This window comes from Pan troglodytes, chromosome 1 (genome assembly GCF_028858775.2).
Source record: "Pan troglodytes isolate AG18354 chromosome 1, NHGRI_mPanTro3-v2.0_pri, whole genome shotgun sequence".
Taxonomy (NCBI): domain Eukaryota; kingdom Metazoa; phylum Chordata; class Mammalia; order Primates; family Hominidae; genus Pan; species Pan troglodytes.
Window position 1 is genome coordinate 156,219,673 of NC_072398.2, and position 26,144 is coordinate 156,245,816.

General features: G+C 33.7%; 1 protein-coding gene across 4 annotated transcripts in view; it reads right to left on the reverse strand.

Moving 5' to 3' along the window:
- Positions 1 to 22,041: 22,041 nt before the first annotated feature.
- The window catches only part of TYW3 (tRNA-yW synthesizing protein 3 homolog), a 32,868-nt gene continuing 28,765 nt past the window's right edge, over positions 22,042 to 26,144 (reverse strand). For all 4 annotated transcript variants that reach the window (XM_009423549.4, XM_009423556.3, XM_063800354.1 and 1 more), the window contains one exon: positions 22,042 to 24,821. In XM_009423549.4, coding sequence (XP_009421824.1) covers positions 24,602 to 24,821 — 220 coding nt within the window. In that variant the 3' untranslated portion in view covers positions 22,042 to 24,601. The remainder of the gene's footprint in view (positions 24,822 to 26,144) is intronic.

Below are 26,144 nucleotides of genomic sequence, written 5' to 3' on the forward strand. Positions count from 1 at the left end.
AGCTCTTCACTTTAAGGCCATGTTTTTCACCCCCTCACTCACTGCTAGGTTAATCTTCCTCATATTTCATTTTCATGTTAGTAAATAACCACTAGCTAATATAAAATCCAAACTCCTTTGGATTTTTTAAATTTTATTTTATTTTATTATTATTATACTTTAAGTTTTAGGGTACATGTACACAATGTGCAGGTTAGTTACATATGTATACATGTGCCATGCTGGTGTGCTGCACCCATTAACTCGTCATTTAGCATTAGGGATATCTCCTAAAGCTATCCCCCCCTCCCCCCACCCCACAACAGTCCCCAGACTGTGATGTTCCCCTTCCTGTGATCATGTGTTCTCATTGTTCAATTCCCACCTATGAGTGAGAATATGCGGTGTTTGGTTTTTTGTTCTTGCGATAGTATACTGAGAATGATGATTTCCAATTTCATCCATGTCCCTACAAAGGACATGAACTCATCATTTTTTATGGCTGCATAGTATTCCATGGTGTATATGTGCCACATTTTCTCAATCCAGTCTATCATTGTTGGACATTTGGGTTGGTTCCAAGTCTTTGCTATTGTGAATAGTGCCGCAATAAACATACGTGTGCATGTGTCTTTATAGCAGCATGATTTATAGTCCTTTGGGTATATACCCAGTAATGGGATGGCTGGGTCAAATGGTATTTCTAGTTCTAGATCCCTGAGGGATTGCCACACTGACTTCCACAATGGTTGAACTCGTTTACAGTCCCACCAACAGTGTAAAGGTGTTCCTATTTCTCCACATCCTCTCCAGCACCTGTTGTTTCCTGACTTTTTAATGATCGCCATTCTAACTGGTGTGAGATGGTATCTCATTGTGGTTTTGATTTGCATTTCTCTGATGGCCAGTGATGGTGAGCATTTTTTCATGTGTTTTTTGGCTGCATAAATGTCTTCTTTTGAGAAGTGTCTGTTCATATCCTTCGCCCACTTTTTGATGGGGTTGTTTTTTTCTTTTTTTGATCATTTATGTGTTCTTTTTAATCATCTCACCCTCTCATAACTCATTTCTGGGTTAGCATCTTTACTAAGTATATTATGTAACAGTTTACCATTTACAATGTAGCTACACAACTGATAGTCCATGAGAGACTCCCAAAAATCTTAGATGAAGCTTGGAGATAATAAACTACTTGTCTAACATCTCACAGGTATTCAAAGAGCATGCTTAGGCTTGAACTTTGGCTTATTGCACCCAAACCCTAGGGACAGGGATTGGCAACCTATGACTTGAGGGCCGAATATGATCTGCTGCCCATTTTTGTAAATAAACTGTTATTGAAATATAGCTAAGACCATCTGCTTTTCCTAATGGCAGAGTTGAGCAGTTGTGACAGTCATTGTATAGAGTGCAAAGCCAAAAATATTTACTATTTGGCCCTTTACAGAAAGATTGCTAACCTTTGGTCTAATGTATCAAAATCTGATCTTTAAAATTAACAAAAAACTCTTAAAAATTATAAAACTAATATACATTTATTGTAAGAACTTTGCAAAATATCAAAAAGTTTCAATATTCATCCTATTTGTCCTTCGTTTTCCCTCCCTAAACAATTAGATCTCAGAGCCTGTAGGTGGAGCTGAGCCTTGCAGTGGGGTAACGGTTTAGGAGTTGCAATGGCCCAGAACAAGGGCACACCTTACCCATTTCCCTTAGTGATTAAGAGAAAATAGGACGGCATATTCATAGGAAGACTGCCTTGCATGGGGAGTTAGAGCCCAAGCAAGGTAAGGAGGGCATTTCTCTGTGTGGACAGCCCAACATGTCTTACACAGCTCCAATGGGATAAGAAGGGATTGGAGGGAGGGGGTCGCTGTGGGGAGTCAGATCCTGAGTAGGATAGGAGATTGCTACATACACAGGCATTAGTCAAATAAGAAATACTAAGAATCATGAGAGCTAGGTTTCTCATTGTCAAGGAAAGGATTTGCAAATATGAAAAGGATGAAAATGGGAAAGAATACTGTGAGATTTGCTTGGAATTGAAGGCATTGGTATTAATTTATAGATTTCAATAACTATAGGAATATATAAAAATAAATATAGATGTAAACATGGGTGTAAATGCATATGTTTTACAGCTCTGTATACTGAGGGACCAAGAACAGTGACAAGCAAATAATTAGCACATTTGGCTCTAAAATGTTATCTTTTAAATGCCATTCTGCACTAAAAGAAATCAAGACTCCTTAGAGAAATGACTTGGTCCAGGACTGGAAGAAGGAAAATACAAGATGAGCTCAGAATACCTTGCTGTGACAGAAAGCAAAAAAGTACTCAACAAATGACGAGGCATGTAAGCTTCCACTGCTCAAACAGAGGAAAAACTAAGCATCAAAATAGTGTTATTAATAGATTACAATAAAACAAAATAAGAAACCAGTTAATAAATTGAAGTTGGATGAGAAAGAATATTAGCATAGTGCCAAAGCATCTCTCTACAAAAACACTTCTTAATTACAAGTAAGAAGAGTAACTTTACATGGAGAAGCCTAGAGGACACAACTTTAATAAAATGATCAAAGTGAACATGATTTATAATGCTGACAAATCAAAATTGTGAACTACCTGATAGGATACAGTGAGAATACATCATTGCTTCCTGTGATATTCATGCCTCAGATGCATAACCAGAATCTAATCACTAGGGAATTCCAGACAAACACCAACTGGGGGACACTCTAAAATTACTTGCTTGTAAACTTCAAAAATATCAAAGTTATGAAAGTCAAAGAAAGCTTGAGGAACTATAGGAACTATTCCTAGTTCTCATGTCCCTTTAATATACCATGAGACGTGAGAACTAAATACAATATGTGATCCTGAACTGGTTTTATTTTGCTACAGTGTACATTTGGGGGGACATTTAATGGAAATTAAATGGGATTGAAGATAGATAGTAGTAATGTATCAATGTTATTTTCATGATTTTGATATTTTTCAGGTGGTTGGGTATCCATATGAATGTCTTCGTTTTTAGGAAATACACACTGAAGTATTCAGAGATATTGGAGGTAATATGTTGGCAACTGACTCTCAAATGGTTTATGTTATGACCATTTAAGAGCTGCAAATTAAATTTATTTGTATTATACTTACAACCTTTCTGTTAATTTGAGACTGTTTCAAAATTTAGAAAAAAATATTTCTTTTAAATTAAGAGAACAAAAGTCACTTGTCAGTTTTCTATCCAAAGATAGGTAACCATTTTTTTAATTAACTTTGATTTATAGCTTTCCAGCTTTTGTTTCTGTGTATGTATTCTAAAATATTATTTATTATTTCTAGTGTTAGTAAATTTGATCATACCACTTTTAATATTTCATTGTTTTCTTTTTTATTGAAGATAGTATTTTCTCAATGTATTAAATGTTAAGTAATCAAATATTAGTCCTCATTTTTCAACAAGTTCACCAATAATGGCTATTATAAATCATTTTATTTTTAGCAAAGAGTCAAAACAAAATATCATTTTAACTTTAATTTTTGATTATTAAATAGATTGTATCTTTTAGATATATTATTGGCTATTTGTGCTTATTCCTCTGTAAATTACTTTTCTCTTTTTTGCTAATTTTCTACAATGATATCCCTTTTTATTGATTTACACATTCTCTTTATATAGAATGACGTTAACTCTTTTTTTCTGCACACATATATAGTAGGTATCTTCTTTTACACTTATATTGACATTGTTTCTATTTTCATTATTTTTAGGAAACAAAAAACTTCTCAATTGTCATTGTCTTAATTTTTTTGTATTGCCAAATATATTTGTTTTCTTTAGAGTGAGGTTTAGAAAAGCATTTGCCACCTGAAGTTCAGATAAATATTTATCTATTTGTGTCTATTACTTTTTAAAAGTGATTTAAGTTTTTCCCAGAAGTAGCAAGTGAAGATCCATTGTGAGTCACAAAAGACCACACTACAAACCATATACTCTGCTCAGTTAGGTCTGCTCCTGGACTCCGAGGCTTTCTCCAGTCCCAGAATAATCCTTGCTTATAGGCTTGGCTTCTTGGAACAATTGTCCACCTCCAGAAGTAGAGTATGACTCTACAATTTGGGGAGCCCAATCTGATGCAATGGAGCTTTCCACATGATCATCTTTGTAGTTTTTAATGTTGTTTGTGGTTTCTATCTTGATAAAATAAAAATCTGCTTTTATGGTATATCAAAACAAATAGAATTGTAGTAAGTTACATTCTAAAAATAATATAACTATTCAATAAAATATCCGTAGTATTAAGAGGCAAACATGTCTGGGTGTAACTGACATATATTGAAACACCAGTGATTTGTTTTCTAATAATTTACATCCAAATGAGGTTTAGGATAGTCCAAGTTTAGCCTCAAACAACTTAAGACAAGAATAACTAAGATTAACCCTTTTGAGTGTGGCTGGCACCTTGTTTTCTTTCTCAAATTTAGTTTTTATTTTTATCAAAATTTGTTCATAGGTTAAAGAGTAGAACACTAACACTGATAGTAGCAAGTGTGGTAGTCTTTAGTGCTTTTTGCCAAAATTTCTGCCTCTCTATTTACTTCTGAATACATGGTAGAATTGTATGTTTTTGGTTCCCTTATATTTGTGTAGAGCCAATGTGTTGCAGGTAGAAATGAGGTATGAGGTGTGTCACTTCCAGGCTGGAGCATTTAATTACTAATGTGAGACTCTCCAGTACTTTTTTTTTTACTCTGGTGCAGTGGCTGGCAACATTCAAGACAGTATCAGCCTGGGTCTATGGGAATACAATGAATAGAGACTGCTCCTGTCAGCGGTGGACATTTAATATGAGCAAGAATAAATATTGATGCCAAAAGTCACTGAGATTTTGCAATTTTTGTTACTGCAGTATCACCTAATCTACTCTGATATGTATAATAATGGTGATATTATAATATATTGTTATTTATATTATTTATCATAAGTATTTTATGTTTACTATTATTTTATCATTTTTAAAAGCTTAGTATTGTTTTATTAATAGGTTATATTACTTGCTACTTTATCATTATTATAATAGCAAACACTTAGTTCTTACTATGTGCTAGGCACTATTCTAATGCTTTACCTATATTAACTAATTTAGTGTTCACAATTATTCATAGAAATGCCATTATTATTCTCATTTTATATGTGACAAAACTGAGGAACAAGGTGATTGAGTAACTTTTCAAGGTGGTGGAACTGAATTGTGAACCCAGGCAGTTGTTCCCAGATTCCAGCATCTTAACCACTAACACAGTTTTAGAAAGCTTCATTAGTTTTCTATTGTATAACAAATTACTCAAACTTAGTTACTTAAAACAACACTCATTTGTTATCTCACCATTTCTGTGGATCAAGTGTCTGAGCCTAGGTTCTCTGCCTCAGGATCTAAGCAGGTAGCAATAAAGGTATTGGGTTGGAGGCTTGAATGGGGAAGAATTTACTTCCAACCTCTTTCAGATTGCTGGAAAGATTATATTTCTTGCAACTGTATTACTGAGGAATCTGCTTTTTGCTAGCTTTTGGCTAGTGTCTACTCTCAGGACTGAGAGGGCACCTGCAGTTCTTTGTCGTGTCACCCTTTCCATAGGCAGCTTATGACACAGAAGTTTGTAATGGAAAAGGTGGAAAACATTCATGAAGACATGAGAAATTTAAGCAAAGATGTGGAAACTATAAAATAGAGCTAACCTGGGATACAGGATCAAGTCTGAGTACTGTGTGGTGCTTGACACTTAGATCAACATCCAGATAATCGTCATGGAGGGAGTGCTATAAATTGAAGGAGGAGAAGAAGAAGCGGGAGGAGAAGGGGAAGGATAAATGAAAGGACAAGGAGAGAGGGAAGCGGAGGGGGAGAAGGAATGGAGGAGGTGAAGAAAGAAAGCACTGTTTTATTAAAAGTTCTGTAACACATTAGGGCAAGGGCAGATCTGCAGATGCATCAAATAGAATGTAATGCAAACAGTCGGAGACATATGTCCCTTTACCATGCTTATTTGGCGCATTGAGGAATTCAGTACGTTGGGTGTAGCCAGCACCTGGCAGAGCAGTGATAAGGCATGGAGGGAACTTCAGGTTCCTGAAAGGAGGCAGTGTTAGTTTCTGACAGGAACAGTGGTGTCTGGTATACACTTCAGTATCTAACGGAAGCACAAGTGAAGGTTAGTAAATGTGTTAGCATCCCAGTGGAAACAGTAGTAAGCACATATCTCAAAACAGTTTACTTAGTTTATACATGGTATCTTCTGCAGACTCCCGGAAAATGTATTGAGGACTTTTCAGGGACTTGATGTCTTGCATGGTATGTGGGGGCCAAAAAAAAATGACACCTGGATTAATATTCTGTTAATAATATACTGTTAATATTCTGGCTATAAAATGGGCTGATAAGCCCTGCTTCTACTCAGATTTTGATGAATTAGAACTATTTCCCTTGTTGCAGAACTTTCATGATGAGGGAAAAGTGGTTTATTTCCTTGCTGTGTATAAAGTTGCTCAGTTGATATAACAGTCAGTTAAGAAATCAAAGAATATTCACCTTATTTTAGAATAAGTCTTGTTGATCCAAACCACAGGTGTTATTCTGTTAATGGTTTCATTTGTTCTTGAAAGACATCAACAGTCTTTTCCCCTTTCTATTTGGCATTCTTTTCTTTCCAGAGCATAGCTTATTGTGTGGGGGCTATGCCTTTTCCATTTTCGTTTATAAAAACTACTAGGCACTGCTTTAGTTACTTTACATTTGTTGAGACAATTTCTTATTCTCAACTAACCTAATTTTATTTCTGGTGAAACTTGACTATCCTTAATAGGCCTTTCTGTTTTAATTCCTTGCATATTAGCACTGCTTTTCAACATCACTAGGTTGATTACAATCAAGAGCTTTAACTGCACCATCCTTCAGTTTAGGTTTCAGTGTATGGATTTGAACAACTTATGCAACTCTGTCAAAAAAGGATTAACTCTGTCTTTAAGATTGAATTATATTCTTAGCAGAGTCTCCATTGAGAGTCACTTTTAAAAAAAGTAATCCAGGTGGCTCATAGTACCAAGTCAAGTATAAAAATAATAGAAATAATGACTTCTTTCTACTGTGTACAATGAAATTTGATGGAAATATTCAGGCCATGCAGCACTTGCCATTTTTAACATTATATTTGCAACAACATTTGCAGCTATAAGATAAAATATAATAATGATAATTACTGAATTATTAGTTATATCCACAGTTTTTGTAAAAAAAAGAAACACTTTTAAGTTCACTAAGTCAAATAAGAGTCCTTAATGTTTTGTGCAATTGTATGTTGTGTTTATTGGGTATTGGTGGCTAAATTCTTGTTGGTAAAAGGGTGGGAGAGAAATGAGAGGCCTCTAGAGCAACCAAACTGTATTATAGTTATATCTTGCTTGTGATATACAACAGATACCGGATGGAAAACTGGACCTACAAAGTAATTCATTAAAAGTTGATAATTTGATTTCTAAAAGGATTCACTGCAAGGGGTTTTAAATTGTGGTCTCTAGAAAATAATGAAATGCTTATCAATTTTATTGCTAAAAGCAAGGTACATGTACGTCTGCTACTTTAGAGCTGAGCTGTGGAGATTACAAAAAAGTTCTGGGTTTTCCTTACAGGTAAGCTCCCCCCATCTGCCCTCTGACCCCCTACCAACGAACTTCAAAAACAAATGCATTAATTACCAATAGTTTTGTCCACATTTCTACCAGATTTGCCTGGTGAGCTTGATTTTCAGCAATGGCTGTAAAGGTGCTGCTGCTGGTAATCACTTTTGTGAGTATAGCTGAGAAGAAAGCATTTTACAAATAACATCCTGCAGTAGGCCTGGGAGGGCAAAGCTCAGGGTCTCTTGCCTGAGAATAAGCTTTTTTACATCCTGATTTTTCCTGTCATTTACTGTTACTCAGAGGGAGAAGCACAGAGAGTGGGGTTTTGTGGCTTCAGGTTCATTTACATATGCATTGTTCAAAACCACTTGGACCTAGGCAAGGCTCAATTTTGAGATTCTGCTGACCTAGCAAGGAAGAGATTTAATGATGAACACGAAATTAGAAATGAAGATTTAAAAAACAATAAAAACAAACTTGTTTTAGTGAAAACTTTCATGTTACTTTAAAGGAAATGTAATGCAAAACAATTTCTTTCTTCTCAAACTGACACAAATTGACTGTTGATTTTGTTTTTAACCTTTTACTTTTCTATCTTGCTCTGATTTTCTTTAAACAATTATGTTAGGAACTGATGGGATATCGTTCTCCATTAAGAGTTCAAAAGAGATTTGCTCAAAGTTAAAAACTTTTGTGCTTTAGAGACACCATCAAGAAAGTGAAGAGTCAACCCACAGACTGTGACAAAATATTTGCAAATCATATATCCAATAAGGGACTTATGTCCAGAATATATAAAGAATCCTTAAAACTCATTAATAATAATTTTAAAAAACTAAAAAATGGGCAGAGGACTTGAATAGACATTTTTCCAAAGAAATATACAAATGGCTTATCAGCACATGAAAAGGTTGTCATCATTAGTCATTAGGGAAATAAAAATCAAAATCACTAGATCAAATTTTCACACACTAAAATGGCTATAACTAATAAGACAGACAATAACAAGTGTTGATAAGGTTGTGGTAAAATAGGAACTTTATACATTGTGTTGGGAATGTATAATAATGCAAACATCTGCAAAACAGGCTAGCAGTTTTTAAAAAGTTAAACAGGTTTATCTTATGACTCAGCAGTTCTGTTCCTATGTATCTACCCATGAAAATATATGTCTACACACAGATCTATACAGGAATGTCTGTAACAGTAATAATACAAACATCCCAAAAGCACAAACAATTCACATCCAAATGTCTGTCACTGGATGAATAGATAAAATGTGATGCATTCATACAATGGAATACTATTCATCACTAAAAAGGAAAAATAGGACTGTACATGCTACAGTGTGGAGGAACCTCCAAACTTTAAAAATATCTCAATGAAAGGGCCTGACAGAAAAGAACACATATCATATTATTCCATTTATATGAAATGTCCCAGAAAGGCAAACATATAGAAATAGAAAATAGAATCATGGTTGCATAGGGCTGGGGGTGAGAATGGAGAGTGATTGTAAATGGGTGTAAGATTTCTTTTTAGTATGATAGAAATGATCTAGAATTAGGTTGTGATCATAGTTGTGCAATTCTAGAACTCTACAAAAGTTTATTAAATCATACATTAAATGAATGAATTTTATGGTTGGCAAATTATAACTCAAGAAAACTGGGGAAAAATTCATTATGAGTTTTGACTCAGATTTTGAGGGAATTACTACCTACCAGAATGGTATTAATCTTTGTGAACTTCCTTTTATTACACAGGTTTATTATGACCCAGACTCGAGGGTGTTTTTAAGAAAATTCATTTCATGGAAATTATTAGGACATTTTAATTTGGGGGAACAGGAGCAGAAGAGGGGTGTAGGGCACAGATTCTTACATGTGTATAGTTATTTGAAGATGATCAGCTCATTCCAACGTTGAAACTCCAGTTTCTTTGGTGATTTTCTAATAAGTTTTAAGGTGTAAAATGTGCTGAGTTTAACTCCTAATAAAAATATCCCTTACTGTTGACAAGAACAAATCTTTTTAACTTAGAGGAACTATTAAGTAATTTTTGAACCTGATAACGTAAGTTTCTATTTTCGAGAGTTTTTAAATGCCTTCTTTCCATAGGCTTTAAATATGGTAGAAAACGTATAAAATGCCCTCCAAAATAAAGCAAACAAGAAAGATCTTGTTTCTGTAATATTTTCTAGAGAACAAAGACTATGCTAGTGTCAAAGTTGAATGTGCCCTCTGATGTCTCAGCCCCAGCTTTTTACCACTACACCTGTTTTTTTTTTTTTGAAGGGTTAGAGAAATGGGAAATATGCTCTAACAAGCTTCAAGTCGCTTTCCAAACTTATTTATTGAGTGTAGAAGTTCAAGTTCCAACATGACTGTTATTTAGAGTGAAAAACTTCTCTCTGAAAATATAAAATAGGCACATTAATGAGCCAAATGTACATTGGTTACCTGCTCCCATCCCCCACCCCCTTTTTTTAAAGAGATATGTTCTGCGTGATGGAGGCTAAAAGGTGGCAGCTGTGCCAAAGTAGTGGACCCTAAATCGCTGTGCAAAAAAGAGAGGGGGAGCCTCTGATTGCTCACAGTACAGGAGTGAATATGCGCTCTCAACCACAAATCAAGCAAGCTGAAGAAAAAAAAGGCCCAATCAAGGCAGTAATGGCCTCCACTTCACAATCAGACAAGTGCTTCTTACTTGAAAAATCCTACCATTTATAGCTGATTGCTAACCCGAGCCTCATTTCTAATCTAAAGGGCGAGTAATAATTTGGAAAAGGAATTATAACAACTTCCCAACAATTTAGCAAATTGTTATTATTTCAGGGGGAGGGAAGGGTGGAAAGGAGTTGCTTTTGTAATGTGTTTCTCTTGTGGGCTACCATTTTCATGACATCAAATCCCATTGCCACTATGATAGAATAGCAACTAATATATATTGAAAATATGCTTTTAAAAAAAAAGAAGAAAGAGAGAAAGATGATATTGTATGCCATGTCACATGTTTCAATGTGGTCAAAATTAAGGGTCTCCAAAGAAGAAAGGAGGAAGAGGAGCTGTGAATTCTTTTGCACAATTTACCTATAATACACCCAGATAAGTTTGGGTGATTCTCTCTGAGTACCACTGTTTGGAAAGGATTTTGACCTTTCAGAGAATTGGACTTCACAAAAAATAATACCTTTAAATGCTTCACTGAGTTTGTTTTTCTTTCAGTGTTGATGAATTTGGCTCAGATAATGCTTTTGTTACTGAAAATATTGTAATATACAGTCATTATCTACAACCTTACTTTTTAGCTTCTAACTTGGAATGTGTATGTGCATATGTACATATATTTGAAAGATATATATAGCCAAGCATTTCATTAATATTTTAAAATGAGGCTCCTTTTACATAGATGCTATTTTGGAGATTCAGCCTCTTTATTATTGTACAAATGAGAAAACAGAGGCTACAGTAAGGTAATAATTTCCTAAAAGTCACACAGCTAGCCAATGACAGAGATTAAAATAGAACTTGGTTGACCTTATCTGACTACCATACCTTTTGTATTATGTTACTTTTTCAAAATCATTCTTTCAAATGGCTTTAAATTATGCATTTTTAGGAACGTGGCATATTAGCCTCATGTAGTAAAGGCATCAGTGATTTTTGGTAATAGAATATGCTTGACATCAACATGCAACTTTAAGCCTGAAGTGTGAGCAGTAATATTGTTTCCTCGTGTTTTGCCACTTTCCGTTATCTTTATAATAAAACCTATCTGTAATTTAGAACCGTTTTGTCCTCAGATCTGAGAATGTTAAATGTCAACTATTGAAAATATGCCTCATTCTCTTTTATTTCCAAAATTAAAACAAGCTAATTAAAACTGAATAGACAATTAGCAGAACCAAAACACAGTATTGGTCATTCATTTCCCTTTTATAGGTAGGTAACCAATGACAGAATTTGGTAAGCAGAATGCAGGCCTCTGCTGCAGCTGTAGCTATACACGGGCCAATTGTCATGTCTGCAAAATCAGGCTGTAATTCTGATTCTAAGTTAGAAAAAGGGCAATTCTCTATCATTTGCATGAATGTAAGCTTAATAAACATTTTTATCACTTATTCATTTTTAGTAGAAAAAATAACTTTCTTTGGTATTTTCCATATGTTAGAATATGCTAGATATGGAAAACATATCTAGTTTTTGAATCAAAGAAAATATTTTGATTTTAGATTGAAAAGATTAAACATAATATACCACGCTTTCTGAAGCACAGCCGATTTTAAGCAGATCTAAAAAAATAGATTTAAAGAAACAAATAAAACTCTCTTTATTTATGTGTGCAACTCGAATAAGAAGGCTAAATTTTTCAGATATGCAGAAATGATTTATAGCTTGCAATTACCCACTCCATTCAATATAAACAGGATCATAATTCATATTACATAATCTAGAGCTCATTTGAAAATACATAATGCTATTCTGTAAAAAATAGTTTCTTATGTCATCTTGCATGTCTAGCACCATGCTCTTAAAGTGATTTTTTAAAAAGAAATAAGTAATTTATATTATTAAGTCCCAGAGAGGAAAATCAAAGAACTTTTAAGAAACGGCTTGAAATTTTAAAAACGTTTAAGGGTAGAAAATCTGACCTATAATAGAATGTGTTTATTTTGTTATGGAAAGAACAAAGCTCTACTCTAGCAGATGCGTGTGCTATACTTCACAGCAGTTTGAAAATTAGAGAAAAATAAGTAAGACTTCCATTGTAACTCAAGACGATCAGAATGTAAAGGCTTGAAGAAAAGGGCCAAGCAAACCCCAAAAGATGACAAAATAGTAAGTAGCAACCAGAGGCAAAATGTGAGATGAAACATGATGCCTTCAGGAGTGGAACCTGAACATTTTAGTAGAATTAACAAAAATGAGCTCAAGAAAAGAAACCCAAAGCACTTCTTGGTTTTACTTTTGAAAAGTAGACACTGTAACAGAATCTGTTCACACTTTAACTAGGGGAAAAATTAGGAATCCTAGCCCAGGAAAATGTTTCTCCAGGATAATATTTTTCTAGGAAATGTCATATTCCTACTCTCTTCTTTTATTAAAACTAAATATCATACACTGTTGCCACAAGCTGAAATGACCCCTAGTGTTAGGAAGTAGATTCCTTACAGTGAATCACAGGCACCAAATATCATCGATAGATACAATAATGTTAGCACCCATTTTGTCTGTGCCTGTAATATAATAGGCTGCTTTAGTCAATACAAAAAGACACAATCAAAGCGTATGATAAAGGAAATCACTGTCCTTTTGCCCATTAAATAAAAGAATATCTAATCCTCAGAGCCACTCAAGCAATTTGAGATTCTTGTCATCCAGAAAGGACTTTGTTTTCATTATACAATATATATTTATAGCCATGAGTTATAGCAGATGTAGCTACAAGAAGGAAAAAGGAAAGATTTTTTAGTAAAAATTCTGATAGCATCATCAAGGATAATGTGTGGAAGAATTTCAAAACAAGTTTCTTGAGTAATAAAGTTACTTATATATGGGAAATCCTAGCTTTTATGGTTAAATGGAAAAGTACTCAAGCTGTTTTAGCTGTGCAAATCATTAGCTACATTATAAGGAGACTCTAAAACTTAAGTATTTAAAAGTACTGTCTCATTAAACCTACACAAATGAATTCTATGGTAGCCACTTAATTTTTATATCTTAAAGAGCAAACTTTGAGATACAAATATAATATTAAGGAATACAATTCCCACAGGGTATCAAAGAAGTACAACATGTACATTGTATACAGATCTCTTTACTAAGAAAAATATTGCTGAAAGAAGATTGCATTACAATTCAATAATTAATAAATAAACTCTACTATGATACTTTTTGTATTTGTGTCAAATAACCAAAGCTAGTAAATACCAATCAGTGTGGTTTATAGAAGCAAGGAGGGATTAAGACAAAAATTAACAAAAAACCTTCACTGATTATAATTAATGCAAAATGAAACATTAAAATACAAAATACAGGCATATACGTAAGCTTTTTAGAAAGTATCAGTCATAAATGAGATAGATACTTATGTTAAAAATAAGAGGTTTTATTTGCACTGCATTATTTATAAATGAAAAATAGAAAGAAATGAGAGTAAGAACTAATAATTTATAGATTTATGATACAGGTTAAAAAATAAAAATTACTTACCTAACATCCAAGAACAATGTAATTACATTCAGAAAATAAATAATACTACATACATATGCATATTAGAAATACAGAAAGCCACTTTCAAATACATGTTTTGAACTCTGCTCTGAGATTAATTTGAAAGCTTTCCTGGAAGAAAAAAAAATACCAACCTTCTTATGTGCTTATTGCTAACAGAGTAATTATCTAAGAAGAATATGCCATGATGATAAACTTCATTACTCAATAACATTAGTAAACATTAAAATATTTAAAGAATACTGTACTGCATTACGGTTTATTCTATTTAAATCTCACAATTATAGCAGTCTTTTCTAACTTGTATTGCTCTATGGAATGAATTGCTGGGATTTGATAATCTCCTGCTAATGCAAGCTGATATTACAGTCATATGACCTAATTAAACATTAGGATTCATATTTTAAATATATAATTACCAGAGTGTCATTTTTTTAAAATGTAATTACTGGTTTCTACTTTAATCGCAAAAATTGGTGTTCGAGTCAACAGACTAAGGAAAGTTTTCTGAAAAATGTCTTTTTTCTCTGATTGTAAAGAAACAATGAAAAATCTCAGTGTCAAAAACCATTATTAATATTATTTTCATGAAATAAATTCCCTTGTTTTTTATCATTGTGGAAATTTCTACTTCCAGGATTATATTACATGTCATTTCTTATTGTCACTTAAAATTCATTCATCTTTTCTTGTGGAAGTATATTTTCATTTTTGGCATTTAAGAAATTCACCTAACAATGCTAGCATGATATATAAGTGAAGAAACAAATTTCCATTATTTTAAAACAAAACAGACTCAAAGATTTGGGGCTTTGGGGAAGAATTTTTCATTTCTGAATTGCACAAAATCATTCATAATTATCTCTTAGTGATTTCAATATCACAAATCCCTTCTGATTAGCCCTCTTAAAAAAAGAGACAAACCCGCTTCAGAATTGTTTAGCCCTGTTGGAAGCCCTGTCTTAGAGAATGACAGATTATGTAATTAAATTGAATCATGTATTTTCCATAGAAAGAAGGCATGATACTGGAACTGATGCAAGCTATATGCTCATTTCTATATTTAGACGCTCAACATCAACAGGTCAGCCCACTGACCAACCAACCAAGTTAAGGGATCATATGTAGCTTTTCCATTTAAAAAATATGGAAAGGCAGAAAAAGAAAGTGACTATAGAAATGGCTGATGAAATGTAACCCTTTTAAATAACCATTCTTCATCCCTTGAGTGAAAGAATGTCCCCACAAATAATATTTTCCCATTTAGGAGATTGATTTACTAAGAGTGCAATATAGAAATCTGGGGAAGCAGTTAAGTTTAGCATCCAAAACGGAGATCCAGGCAAGAAAGCAAAAACGCTAAGTTCACGGAGGAACACATGCCAAATACCTCCAAAAGTTTGTAAGTGAAAATACAAATGTGATATTTAAGAAAAATCCTGCTTTGTTTTTCAAATAAAAAGTGCAAACTAGAGATTACAAGGATAAACCAGATGTTACTGGGACTAAATCTAACACACACTAGCAGTAGCAAGGCAACAAGTCACTAAAGGTTTCTCAGCATTTGGTTATTTTTATCTGCATGCAGGACAATATTTCTTATCAGACTTTACTTCCAGAGTCTCTTAATTTATTTCTACTTTTCTGCCACCAACCACAATTGTAGTCCTAAGTACTCAGCTGTGCTGTATTTCGAAATCCTCAGCAGTGTCCTCTAAACTGAAAGTGTATATTCCATTTTACTTACACAATCACAAAGAGAAATCAGTGTCACAAAATCCCTTAAAATTAAGGGATCAAAAATAATTTATCAATAGTTGTACAAAATCCAGAATAAGTTGTCATTAGGCATGAATTACTACCAATCTTAGAATGATTGTTTTAACCTGGAAGCAATGGATTATTTAGAGACTTGGTGGCTAAATGTAGGTAGTTAAATATTGTAACTATTTGTTGTTCAAGTATTGAACATTACAGTTAACATAAAGAATAAACGGGACTGCATGAGGAATGGAAATATTAAAAGTATAAATGCAAACAGTTTGACACAAAAATCTATAATCCTAATAAATTTAACTGTAATTGTTTACTTTTTTCAGACCATGAGTAGATTTAATACAGATACACTGAGAGAACAATTTCCTTAGAGACCTATACACAAATAAATAAGCCCTGTCTAGTGTGTATAGGCATCTAAGGAAATTGGCTAGAATAGGATAAATAGGATTTATCCCTTGAATTTGTACAAAATGATGTTGATTATGAATTCCTTACATATATACATGATGTGTGAATAATGTAATTAAAGATACAAAGTTTTTTTAATGATTTCACAATTTTAACTAAATGCAGGTTTTAGACCGAAACAGCCTAAAGATTTGAAGTAAATTCTTGTTCCCAATATTTCTTTCATTTTACTCTTTAGAAATAACATAATTTTAATGGCATACTTTAATAACAAAGGTGAAAACTTCTGGATAGCTTTTGCTATTAAAATACCGTATGACCGAATTATCCTTTGATATTAGATAATTTAATTTATTAGAAGGATAAGCAGAAATTATGTTTTCCTAATGTTATTATTTCTTAAAAATAAAACTATCAAAATATTATAGAATTGTTTTTATAAAAAAAAAACAACAAACGAAAACCTACTCTGTCTTAAATGAAGCTCAAACTACTGTGTCCACTGCGTGTAGTACTCTGCCACCTGGTGGATAATTGTGAAAAATCAGACAATGTGAGCATTTGGTTTCTCCTTTTTCCTTCTTTACCCACCGTTTCATAGAACCTATGAATGAAACTTCAATTTGACAATATGCCTATTGCTGTGGGAGACAGTGGCTGTAGGAGAGACTGGTTAGTCTACGTGACTTATACATTTGCTTTTGCCTCATTTCAAAGCATCATTAAAAATTAGCCACAAAGATAAACAGGTTTGAATAATTTATTGGCAATTGTTAAGTATAATGAAATTAGCCAATATTTCTTGATCTCTGCAAAGTTATTTTCTCCAAAGAGTTAAGGACAGTTTATTTAAGTCTTATGATGTCACAGAAAATAGGTAGGAGTTGATATGAAAAGCTGAGGAATAAAAAAATTCATTAAATGAATATAATGAGACAGTATTTCAGTATATTAATATGAACATTCCCGCTGCTATATCACAGAGAAATGAACTTAGTAGACAGTTTTATATGTCATTTCTGTCAACACATCTCATGGACGATGTAAACTATAAGATCTAACCTTTGAATAATGATTATTTACTGATTATTATAGACTGATGAATAATTCTGTAATTTAAAAAGAGAAAATCTGTCATGAACGCACTTATTGCTTAGGAACTTTGTTTCTAAATGCCAGTCCCCACCGAAACGAATTGGGGTTCTTTGGCTGATTCTATGACTGGGGGCGATGAATGTACAAGATGAGCCTGGAAGGCCTCCTTGTGCAAGATAATGAGGAGATGCTCAAACACTGAAAGAGATACGTTAAAAGTAGACAGGGGTCAACTTGAAGGGGCTCCCACTGGTCAAATCTGGAATAATATGAACATTAAATTAAATAATGATAGCAATGGATTATAACCTTTTGAATCAAACAAGAATCCATGAGTTCATATGTGGGGAGAGTGTGTGAAAGCAAAGCTGTCTTTTAAAGTTGAATGCCAATTAATAAACGTACAAGGAATAATGGAGGTAACAAATCATTATTTTGCAATCATAGTAATAACTTATTTGGAGAGGAATAATCAACAGATGCTGAAATTAGTGGGTAAAAGTTGGATAAAAATAGGTTATTTACATATTCTCAAAGTAGAGCATCCTTCAAATTTCTTATTAATTACAAAAGGGAAAATTACCATTAAACCTAGCAGACACCACATTAGCCAAGAGATCAAAGTTAACATAACCAATAATGGGACAAACTGAAATCCTGTACCCACTGAAGTCATGCTTTGACAAGAACACATCACTTATATAATATTCTTGCTCCAAATGCATAGTTTGAATCTAGTTAAAAATGAATATTAAAAATATAAATCGATGGCTATTAAATTTTCCTGTATTCTTCAAGCCTGTCAATGTTATCAAAGAAAGAGGCTTATAACCAATTATGTACTATTAAACAAGATTAAAGACATATGAAACAAAATGCAATTCAGTTTATCCTACAAAGAATATCATTGGGACAAATGATGACATTTGGATAAGTTTTGCAGATTATATAATTATGTTGTATAACTGTTAGATTTCCTGATTTTATAATTTTTCTGAGATTATATGAGACTTTCCTGGTTCTAAAGAAATATACATTGAAATATTTAAGAGTGAAGAGTAAAATATATTTAACTTACTCTCAAAAGTTTGTATATTTATATGAGATTATTCATATGTACTGTATGTCTGTATATGAGAGAGAGAGAGAGAATGGTCACTCTGGGTAAAGTATATTCAGGAATTCTTAGTGCTATTATAACTTATTTGTAGATCTGAAGTTATTTCAAAATAAAAAGGCTTTCAAAAGGCTTGGTGTGAAAAAAGAAAGACAAGACCTATCATGTTTAGTCACAAGGTATATCTTGGAATACTAACATCTGGAAATTTGGATATTTTGTGAGATATAAAGAATAGTATTATGCACATGTTTAGTGGCTTCTAAGCATCTTTTTTTTAACTTCAGTCATTTAACTTTATCAATTTCAAGATTCCTTCAAGAATTGAATAGTAATATAATTTGGTTAGGGATTTTGTCATTTGCTTATAAAATAATGAATTACATAATACTCATGAACTCTCCCATCTACAATGCATTTATAAACCAGAATAGAAAGTAGTTGTTAAAAAAACAACAATGTCCAAGATGCTGGGGATATAAAAATATTGGAAAAACAGCTTTGTCCCTCAGTTAGTCAAAGTTTAATATGATGGTGGTGATGGATAGATATATATGTATGCAATTAATAGCTACCAAGAGACTTCTTGGTTTGTGTGGTTATGTAAGTATAAACAAAATGCTATGTATATATAGTACTGGGAAAGTGCTATGGAAAAACAGGAATGTAAGAAGTTAATTATGAAATGAGCTTTTAGGAAAGCTTCTCAAAAGAGGCAACATTTGAGCTGAGCCCTGATTGATGAGTAAAATTTAAAGAGCACTAAAGATCCTAGGCAAGTGCCAATACAAACAAAGTCTTTAATAATGTTACTAGAAGGAAAGCTCTATGAAGGCAGAGTCCTTGTCCTGTTGCATGTGACTGACATATAGTGGGTGCTCAAAAAATATTTGTCATGTAAATGAATAAACAATAAAAATGGCATGTAAACAATCTGGTTATTGAGAAATAGTTCACTTTCTTCTTGCATGGCTTAGATTTGGTAGTGGTGAGGACATTCTTTTCAATTATCCTTGGAATAGCTAAAGAACGTAGATCATTTCTATAATATACAAGTGTATGAAAGGTTTGTGTAAATATAATTTATTGAAATATCTGGGAAAAGGTATATAGAAAGAAATAATTATTAGAACCTTTAAATAATCTGCCTCTGATTTGAAAATGAACCAAAAAGAACTAGAAATAATTAAATATAATCTTTGAAATGTAAAACTCAACGGACTGTCTAGGCAGTAGATTAGACACAGTTGAAGAGGGTATGAGTTAACTAAACAATAACCCGAGTGAATGACACAGAATGACACACATAGAGATGAAGAGAAGCTGGTGAAGGGGGATGAAAAGATTAGACAATATAGAGAATAGGCCCATAAGTAGGTATAATATAGGACTAATAGACTAATAGTTACAGGAGAGAACAGAATTGAAGAGAGATGAAGAGAGGCATGAAATATGGACTTTAGTCAAGAAACATCAATCTTGGCTTATCGATTGTAACAAAAAGTCCCACACTAATGTAACATGTAGGATATATAAGATAATAAAGGATATCGTGTGTGGGCAGATAAAGTGGGTACATGGGAACTATCTGAAATTTTTCTCTCAATTTTTCTGTAAACCTAAAACTGTTCCAAAAAATGTTATTAAAATAAATGAATAAATAAATAAAATATGCAATGAGTTAAAGTTATAGTTTAAATTCAACCACATTAAAGGCAAAACCAAAAAGGGCTCATAAATTCTTGCTTGGCAAGAATAGAATGCATAAAAACCCAGGACATTAAAGGACTGTTAAGTTTAAAAACATTAGCATTTGTGAATATTAAAATCCTATTGCATTAGAGAAGCGTGAATGTTGACAGAAGCCCAGTAGAGTATGGAAAGAAGAGGCTTGAAGGTCAAAGCCCATTTTTAAAAGCCAAAAATCATAACTAAAAAATAGTCACTATTATACACCTTATATGGGAATGTAATATTTACTCCCCGCAACTCCAGTCAAAGCCTGCTCAAGGACCCATCTATAAGAATAATGATGGTGATCATTTTTCATGGCTCTTCAACACTTAACCCAGCAAATCATATAACTCGTCTCAAAATGGAGAAAGCGCTTGTTTTCAAAACGTGGTGCTCATCACTGCCTTTGCTCACATTTGAAATCAAGTGGCTCTGAAAAGGACTACGGTTTACTCCATCTAAGGGTAACCACTGAGACCTTTGCCCTAGCTTCCAAAACATCCACCCTTGCAGGCTTCCAAACAGCTACCCACTGTCCTGGAACCCAAGGGCGCCACATGTGAGCAGGAGTCAAGTCCTGGCACATCACAGAATCTGCAGCACTCTGCCTCCTTCTCAATGTGGGGAGGAGGGTTAAACACCCAGTTGAGTGGGAAGGCACCCATTCCCCTTAAAGCACCAAGCCTCACGTAGGTGCAACCTGTGCAGCTTGCATAGGGCCCCGTGCTTAGATGTACCTGTACGTGATTTAGTGCTCCGCTGTTGCCATCTTGTAATTCTTAAACCTTTTTTAAGGGGTCCCACATTTTCATTTTGCATTGTCCTTTGAAAATTATATAGCTGGTCCTGCTCTCATCTCTTATTTATTATATAATATACTAACATAATAATAGACTTTAATTCTCCCCAAAGATCTAACCAAAGTTTGCCAATGCTGGTGCCCACAGGGACCAATGTGTAAATGATTGAAGCAGTTGTGTCAGGGAACCAGTAGGGGGTGCTGGGTCTGGGGTGAATAGGAAAACAAGTCTTATCCAAAAGGAGGAGCTAGTACTTGAACGGCTAAGTGTTGTCCTATGGGAATGTGAGACGGCTCCAGCCAGATCTTCCAATTAAAAAAACACACACAAAACAAACTAGAGATACGCTTTATAGTTTTAAATATTAAATCATCATATTTTAAAATGTTGATTCAATTAGAAAAAATATACTCCATGTGGGCCACACAAAACATATCTGCTTGGCCATAACTTGGACAAGTTACAGCTTATGACTTCTGGCCTAGAACCTCAAAAGCAAAAGCATGTTCCTTAGTTTCCCTCCTTGTTTTTCAATAAGGTTGACAACTTCATTTTTCCTCTCTCTTTTAGAACACAAAAGCAGTTAACTTGTAGGTGATATGAGGAATCCAGACCGTAGGAATAAATGCTTGCCTTCATCTTGAAGGAAGGAAAAAAATCATTTTATTTTGGATGGAGCCACTACAATGAAAACAAATATAATGCCATTCTCAATAGGCAGGTTATGGTGTGTATTAAATTATTACTAAACTGCTGTGTTTCAGTTGATATTGGTGATCAGGCATAAATAAAACACATAAATAAAATAGTTGTGTGTTGTTTAACAATAGAAACATGTTCTGAGAAATGGGTTGTAAGGTGATTTAGTCACGCAAACATCACTACTGGGCTACATGGTGGAGCCTATTGCTTCTAGGGTACAAACCCGTACAGCATGTTAGTGTGCTGACTACTGTAGGCAATTGTAACACAATGATAAGTATTTATGTATTTAAACATATCTAAACATAGAAAAGGTACAATTAAGATATAGTATAACAGGTGAAAAATAGCACATCTGTGCAGGGCACATACCATGAATGGAGCTTGCAGTACTGGAAGTTGCTCTGGGTGAGTCACTGAGTGGTGAGTGAATGTGAAGGCCTAGGATGTTCTGTATAAACGTATTACTGTATAAACTTTATAAACACTGGACACTAAGACTACACAAAATTTCATTAAAAATGTTTTATTTCTTCAATAAATTAACCTTGGCTCACAATGAACATTTGGTTTATAAACTTTAATTTCTTAAAACTTTTTGAATCTTTGGTAATAATGCTTAACTTAAAACACATTGTACAGCTGTACAAAATATTTCTTTATATCCTTATTCTATAAGCTTTTTTATATATATTTTTAACATTGGAAAAACCTTTTTGTGAAAAACTAAGATATAAACACACACATTAGCCTAAGCCTACACAGGGTCAGAATCCTCGGTATCACTGTCTTCCTCCTCCACATCTTGTACCACTGGAAGGTCTTCAGGGGCAATAACACACATGAAGCTGTCACCTTCTATGATAACAACGCCGCCTTCTGGAGTACTTCCTGAAGGACCTGTCAGAAGCTGTTTTACAGTTAACATTTTAAGTAGTATACCCTAAAATAATGATACAAAGCATAGCAAAGACACAAACCAGTAACATATTATCAAGTATTATGTATGCACTGTACATAATTATATGTACCATACTTTTATGACTGTCACCACAAACGTGAGTAATGTGTTGTGCTACAGCTTTACAATGACCACATCACTAGCAATAGGAATTTTTCAGGTCCATTATAATCTTATGGGGCCACCATATCGTATATGGTATATGGTCCATCATTGATTAAAATGTTATGTAGCTCATGAATGTATATTAAGGAATGTTAAGGAGTGAATGGGATTCAATGTCTTCTTAGGTTTATGGCCAGCACCTGGTGTCTCCTCTCTACTAACCTTATATAAACAGATTATACTATACTATACCTTATATAAACAGATTAGGAAACAGCCCCTCTCTTCTTAATTCTCATTCATATATTCAGTTTATGGAATCTTTAAAATACATAGTTCTCTTGGAGATCAATTTAAATGAATGAAGAAAAGTCAATGAGCCTCTTAGATTTCAAAACTGCAGAATGTGTTGTCATTTCACCACAGGATAGGCTCGTTCCACCTGCACTCTCTTTCCTACTGTTATTTATAACTTTTTTTTATTCATTTATCTTCTCTTTTCATTTACTGCACTGCCAGGCAGATACTTCCATATTCTGTCCACCAGACTAGAAGAAATGCTCCAGGCATTCCGACACTGTGAGTTCCCTTTCCTGCCAAAATTTCCTTCCCAGAAGGACTGCTGTATATGTTGGTAGATAAGAATGTGCACTGCACAACTTCGAGTGCCACTGACATTGTCATCTAAGGGAATGTTCCCTCCCAAGTGGTACAGAGTTCAACTTACATAGCTGAACGAGTTGCCATGCTTTCCTGGAAACTGCCTTAGACCCAATGGTAAGGACTATAACTTACCTAAGCTCTTGCTTATTCTCCTATAAAGTGTACACATGAAATCCCTGGCACAGGTACACTGCAACATCTGTTCATGTGACCCTTTTTCTTTTCATTAGAAAATCTTCAATTCCTCCTCAAATGCTGTCTCCAGGAATAAGTCTGTTATCAGTGGGTTCTAAAAGTGCTGGACTGATTTTACCAGAACCACTTGGATGAGTTGTGTGAAAAATAAAGATTCCTAGACTCCAGGATTAAGATTCTGGTTTGGAAGATCTGCGGCAGGGCCTATTAAAGTAGCATCTCCATGCCTCGTCCTGACCTAGGTAATTCTGATATGCAGCCATATTAAGGAAACACTGTCTACCTCCATGCTAGCTTAGAATGGCCCTTCACAGTTGGGCATCAACTACCTTGACTCGCATCACATGCTGTGTTTCAGACTTTCTGGACTATTCCCCATCACTGACTATACCATGCTTTTTGATGCCTCATATCCATTATATACCCTTTGTCTGCGAGAGGTTTTCTGATTTTTCCCATCATGTGAACTTGTATCTTGTCCTTTTAGTCCTAAATGAAATGGTATCTCCTTGAACTGGAATTCCAGTACTTCCTCTCCTGTAATCAATTATTCCCAAATCTTTGTTCCTATAATAATACGTATTATAGAAGTGATACTTAAAAGTTACATGTCCCTAAAAGAATTTTTAAAACTATGTATTTACATCATTAATTTAGTTTATAGCATAAGTTTAAATCACAACCAAAGATATAATTTCTGGCATATCAACTATAATGCTAATTTCCAGCATTAAAATATCCACTATTATTTAAAATAAAGGTCTTTTTACTTAAAATATTTATGCTATCCCTTTTCAAAATGTATCCAAAATAATCTAAATACCTGTCTTAGGTCAGGTTATTTCAGAATAAGACACCATTCAAACATCTTTGATTTATTAAGCAGGTGCTTCTGGGAGAAACTGGTAAAAAAGTAGGGATAACTATAGCATTTCAGGTGAAGTCGTAGGATAAGCCGGGTACTGCTGAGAGCTTAGATGACGACTGCACATCCTCTGGGCAACAAAGTTATAGTTTGAAGCTCTGCACTTGTCATTACTGGCTTATGAATGGCTGATACACTCAACAAACTAAAATACTCTTATGAAGAGCAGCTTTATAAAACCTAGTGGAAACATTACGGCCTAGATACATCAGAACCAAAGCTTAGTAATCTTCAGGGAAGATGGTAACATTGATTCCTAGATCATCATCATCATCATTTTCAAGTTCTTCATCACTTTCTTTAGTAATACACTGGGCACGTGTTTTTTCTGGGTTTCTTTTTTTCTTATGAATATATGATGAGTTATTTTTCTCTTTGATCTTGGGATGTAAGTTAGTCATAGTTTCTCTTTCCAAAGCATGCTGTAGGCAGTTGCAAAACCTGTGAAGAAATAAGTACTACTGTTATATCTGTGTGTACTGAAACGAAATGACTGAAATACACCAAGAGCTTATAAGTTATGTAAATTTGACTATGTCCCATATTAGCTTTATAAATATAAATCAAATAAATAATATGTTTTATTAGGGAAATAAATGCATTTCAGTTCTTTAAGAACAGCCCTGAAAACTGGATTGGAATCACCTCTTGACAACCTCTGTCCTACCTCACTTTCCAACCAAATGTAGGGGTCAAAGAAGAGGGTAAAAAAGAATGCAATTATTATTACATAAATGTAATGGCTCATTTTAGGTAATTTGTATAATGTGTGAGGTTACAAATACAGATCACCTCTACATAACTAGAAATAACTCCTCTCAATATTTTTCTTTTCAGTTTATTAATGTAGTCTGAATTAATGTATTTATTAATTAATCCATATACCTATTTGTCACAATTAGAATATTACATATAAAGTTTTACATTGTTTTTTCAAAGTTAATATTTATTGAGAGTGGCAGTACAACATTATGTCATCTAGATTGGCCTTTATTTACATTCAAATTTTCCCTGATACAAACAAAAATGTGGTAAGCATTTTTGAAAATGATGTGATGTGAGTTTTTAGCCATTTCTTTATATAGACACCTAGAAATATCATTACATGGTTAAAGGGCATAAACATTACAAGGCTCTTGATAAATACTGCTTGTTTCCCACAATAGATATTCAAAGAAATACGCTTCTAATAGCTGCACTTGAGAGAGATCACTACACCTATACACTGAATATTCCCATCAAAAAACACATTCTACCTGGATGGGTGAAAATGATATCGCATTATTTTAACTTTCATTTCTTTGTAAGTAAAATAGAATGTTTCTCATTTATTAGCTATTTGAATTTTTTAGTGTAAATTATTGTTTCCCTTTATTCATTTTTCTATTGGAGTTTTAGTGTTAGTTTTGTGATACAATAAACTGTAGGCTCTCTGAAAACCAGGCCTCATTTCTTTTCTACCCTCATGTTAACACCTAACACAAAACTCTGCTTGACACAGTAGCCTGCAGCAGGCAGCATAGCATGGTGTGTTGCATGCATTTGACACCAACATTCTTTTAGGAAAGGTGATGTCAGCTAATTCCAATTAATTTCCCACAGTCTTGATTTTTCACATTTATAAAGCTGGATATTATTATCCTGTAGCTATCAGGGTTGTCACAGGATTACAGATGATATATGTAAGTACCCAGAGAGTTAGTTATCAAAAATGACTACTTTCATAGAATATAGACTTCATGAGAGCAAGGATCCTATCTACCT